At 39.7% G+C, this 4,033-nt stretch overlaps 1 protein-coding gene across 1 annotated transcript in view; it reads left to right on the top strand.

Annotated features, from left to right (window-relative positions):
• Positions 1 to 4,033, top strand: part of ADAMTS12 (ADAM metallopeptidase with thrombospondin type 1 motif 12) — a 525,685-nt gene that overhangs the window by 382,066 nt on the left and 139,586 nt on the right. The window contains exon 14 of the mRNA XM_027868744.1: positions 2,965 to 3,085. Within this exon, the coding sequence (XP_027724545.1) occupies positions 2,965 to 3,085 (121 nt within the window). The remainder of the gene's footprint in view (positions 1 to 2,964; positions 3,086 to 4,033) is intronic.

The following is a 4,033-nucleotide window of genomic DNA, read 5'->3' as shown; positions in this document are numbered from 1 at the left end:
GAAGGAAGGAAGGAAGGAAGGAAGGAAGGAAGGAAGGAAGGAAGGAAAGAAGAAAGAGAAAGAAGGAAGGAAGGAAGGAAAAAGAAAAGAGGAAGATGGTCTTTAAAATGGACAGCAGTGGTTACATAGCCAGGAAAAATAATTCCACAACCATAGTCACACCCGGCAACAGTCATTCTAAAACCACTCTACCACTCACCCAACTCTTTTCCCAAAACAAATAAGTAAGAGATCAGAAAATGCTCCATTCAGAAGACATATATGAACTGATGCAAGATGAGGTAAGGAAGACCAAGAAAACAATCAACATAATTACTATAGCAATGTAGATGGAAACAATATCAACAGCAACAATTAAACATGAAACTGAATGCTGTGTAACTATAACGATCAGGTTGCTTCTGTTTGTCCTTCATTCTTGAAGAAGACTGTAACATCAGGGAGGTGATGCCGTGACATACAAGTGGATTGGATTTAAGTGAGGGAGGGAGTGCTGTGATGATCAGGGGTAGCAAGCACTCAGGAAGAAAGAAGAAAAGACACCTCCTTTTCTTCTTTGAGGAAGTGGGGGACTGTAGATTTAGAACACCACTTACATTCTCATACTCAGTTGACATACTGCTTGGTTTTGCTGAATCATTTTTTCTCTATCTTTTTTTCTTTTTTTTAGGCTTTGTCTGTAGAGAAGAAAGAAGGTCTATAAAACCAAAAGATACCAAAAAGTTTTGGGAAAAAGCATCCCAACCAAACAAAGTACAGGAATGATAACAGCTCATATTTGTATAAGGCCCTAAATAAATTATCTCATTTGATCCCTGCAATATCCATGTCAGTTGGGTGCTATTATCTTTATCCCCATTTTGCAGATGAGGAAACTGAGGCCCAAAGACATGAAGTGACTTACCAATTATTAGATAGCCAGGAAATATTGAGGCAGAATTTGAACCTAGGTCTTCCTAACTCCAAGATCAGGCCCTGTATTCATCACGTCATTCTGCTTGTAGCCAGTGCTCTATTCCTATAGCTATGCTTGCCACCCAGGCCAACACTGAAACTTAACGCCTACTAATGCCAACCCTGAAGTTACTTCCTAACATGCTTAGGTAGATCTGGGGAGTCATTTGCAGCTGCATTCCCTCCTAGATCAAAGTATTCAGATCCTTAGCATCTTCTATAGCTGAAAAAGAATATCGTTGTATAACCCTCAAAAGGAAATGGTATGGGTATGACATCAGGACTAAAATGATTGCCATTATAACATCCTAAGAAAGTGGCAACAGTGTTTTTATTTTTAAGACATCATAATCATCAAAATATGACTGCTGTCAGAAATACAGGTAGTGTGAGATCTGTTGGAAAAAAGCAATATACATAGTTATATACTGAATAATCAACTCACAAAGCTGACATTTTAAAATGTTTCTACTGTGAGAGTTAACATATATGATATACAACACATACATATACATGTGTACATATATGCATATGTATATTTGTATGTGTGTTTATATGTATATCTATGTGTATACACGCATATATACATACATTTACACACACTTTAAACTCACATAAAGAAATATCATTGACTTTTACCATCACTCTTCTTTTTGTAATATTTGCCCTGGTTCTCTTCTTCTTACTTTGTCTTCCTACAGGGCTGGTTTCACTACCTTGACCACTAAAGATCTGCTTATAGGCCATGCTCATATTGGATAGAAGGTCAGATTTTAGGGGGGATGGGAGCAAAGCAAGACCCCTCCTGAGGGTCATCACTAGAAAGGGGGCATTTGAACCTACTTCAGGGCAAGGACTGCTTTGTCTTTGTATCCCCAGCTCCTAACACAATGCCTGGCACATAGTCAGCATTCAAGTAATGTTTGATGATTGTGACAAAAGGAGAAAATTCGTAATGCACATTATTTGTAATAGCATGGGGATACGTTCTACAATGTTGTTATTTGATTCCGTGATTATATGACAGGTTACGGGAGGCAGGAAGTCTGAGAAAGCTATTTGGGCAACCTAAGATAACACTGTGTAGTAGAAAGATTTGTAATCTGTGTGGTTCGGTTCAGATTTAGCTCTGCTACTTATTAACTGTGCTACCTTGGGCAAGTCACTCTACCTCTGTGAGCTACCATTTTCCTCATCTTCAAAATGAGGAGGGTGGGCTAGATGATTCCTTAGGTCTCTTTCAGAATGAATACTTATAGCCCTACAGGGCCATATTACATACAGGATATTTGCCAGCTGAATGACCCTGGGCAAGTCATTTAACCCTGTTTACCTCAGTTTCCTCATCTATAAAATGAGCTGAACAAGGAAATGGCAAACCACTCCAGTATCTCTGCTAAGAAATCCCCCCCCCCAAAAAAGGGTCACAGAGTTAGACACAACTGAAATGACTGAACAATAAAAACCATAAGAAAAAGCATAAATATAAAGTGAAAAATGCAAATATATACAAAGCAGTTAAATGTAGGGTGGGTTGGGAGGGAGGACACTAGCAGTTGGGGGAACAGGCAAGGCTTCTTGCAGAAGATGGTCCTAGAGCTGTGTCTTACAGGAAGAGAAGGGACCACGACTTGGATCACTCCAGAAGGAGCTAGGGCATGCACATGCTAGGGCTACAAGTTCCACGGATACTTGAATTTTAGCTACTGGTTTCTTTGCTAGGGATTTCCAGTCATGCCTTGGGAGATCCCTGTTGATTAGGAAAGGGTAGCCTTAGCTAGCATACCGTGTGTGCTGGTATTTGTTGACTAACTGACTGACTGATATTCCCTTTAATATTAGTGTAAGTACCATCTGTTTCTTTGGCTACCACTGTAAGGGATGTTGTATAGCCCCTAATGTTATATAGCAGTGAAAGTGAGAAAGAACTAAAGGAGAATGCAGAGTCAAAGGCTCAGTACAGTTCCTGATGGCTAACTCACTTAAATTGGAAACTCTCTTTTCCCTCAGATGGTTGGCTGTGACTATGAAATCGATTCCAATGCCACTGAAGATCGCTGTGGCGTGTGCCTGGGAGATGGCTCTGCCTGCCACACTGTGAAGAAGATGTTCAAACAGAAAGAAGGATTTGGTAAGAAAAAAAAATGGGACTGAGTACTTTCCCCCAGCACAATCTGACTTACTAAGGATAATAACTAGGATATTTACTTATTTTCACTAGAATGTAATGAGAGCTCAAGGCCCAGGTTAGGAGAAGGGTCTGCTATTTGAAATATTACTTTAAAAAAATCCTACTAATGTGGAAAATATACAAGTGGATTCTGCCCTCTTGTGGACACTTCTTTCTCCTTCCCCAAAGCGCCTCTGCTTTTATTTGCTTCACCATTCTGAGCCTTGGTTTCCTCATCTGTAATACAAGAAAGCTGGACTACATCATCTCTACTGCCAGTTCAAGCTCAAGGATTTTTATGATTCTACTGTCTTTCTCAAGCCATTTTGGCTTACCTTTGTTTGCCCTTCCCTATTAGCCTTTTTCATTGACTTGCTTTGGCTAAGCTGTCCTCTAGAGAGGCAGCATGGCATAATGGATAGAATAATAGGCTGGGTTCAAATCATACCTGTGATATTTGCTAGATTTACAAGGGACCCTTGTTAAGTCATACAACCTCCTGAAATATCAGTTTCCAAATCTGTAAAATGGTAGGGCTGGATTAGATGGCCGATGAAGTCCTTTCTAGCTCTAAATCTATGATTTTATGATTATTAGAAATATCTGGACTATGTATAACCCTTGGGTTCCAGGAGAGAAAATATATTATTATGTGTTATATAATATGTCAATCCAATTCAGATTTCTCTATAGAATATAGTAAAACTGCTACCTTAGCTTTGAGACTGATTTTTTTGGAAATTCTACATTCTTTGAAGAGAGGATAAATTTAGCCTAGGAATGAGTGAAGCAAACTCAAGGGTAACTCTCAGGGCAAGGATTGTGTGGTGGGTAAGAAGGGGGAGGCAGGGCAGGGAGTGTGTCTGTGTGTGTGTGTGTGTGTGTGTGTGTGTGTGTGTGTGTGTGTGT

Source organism: Vombatus ursinus, unplaced genomic scaffold (assembly GCF_900497805.2).
Source record: "Vombatus ursinus unplaced genomic scaffold, bare-nosed wombat genome assembly UNPS02014791.1, whole genome shotgun sequence".
Taxonomy (NCBI): domain Eukaryota; kingdom Metazoa; phylum Chordata; class Mammalia; order Diprotodontia; family Vombatidae; genus Vombatus; species Vombatus ursinus.
Note: the sequence above shows the minus strand (reverse complement) of the source record. Positions and strands in the feature narration are given on the sequence as shown.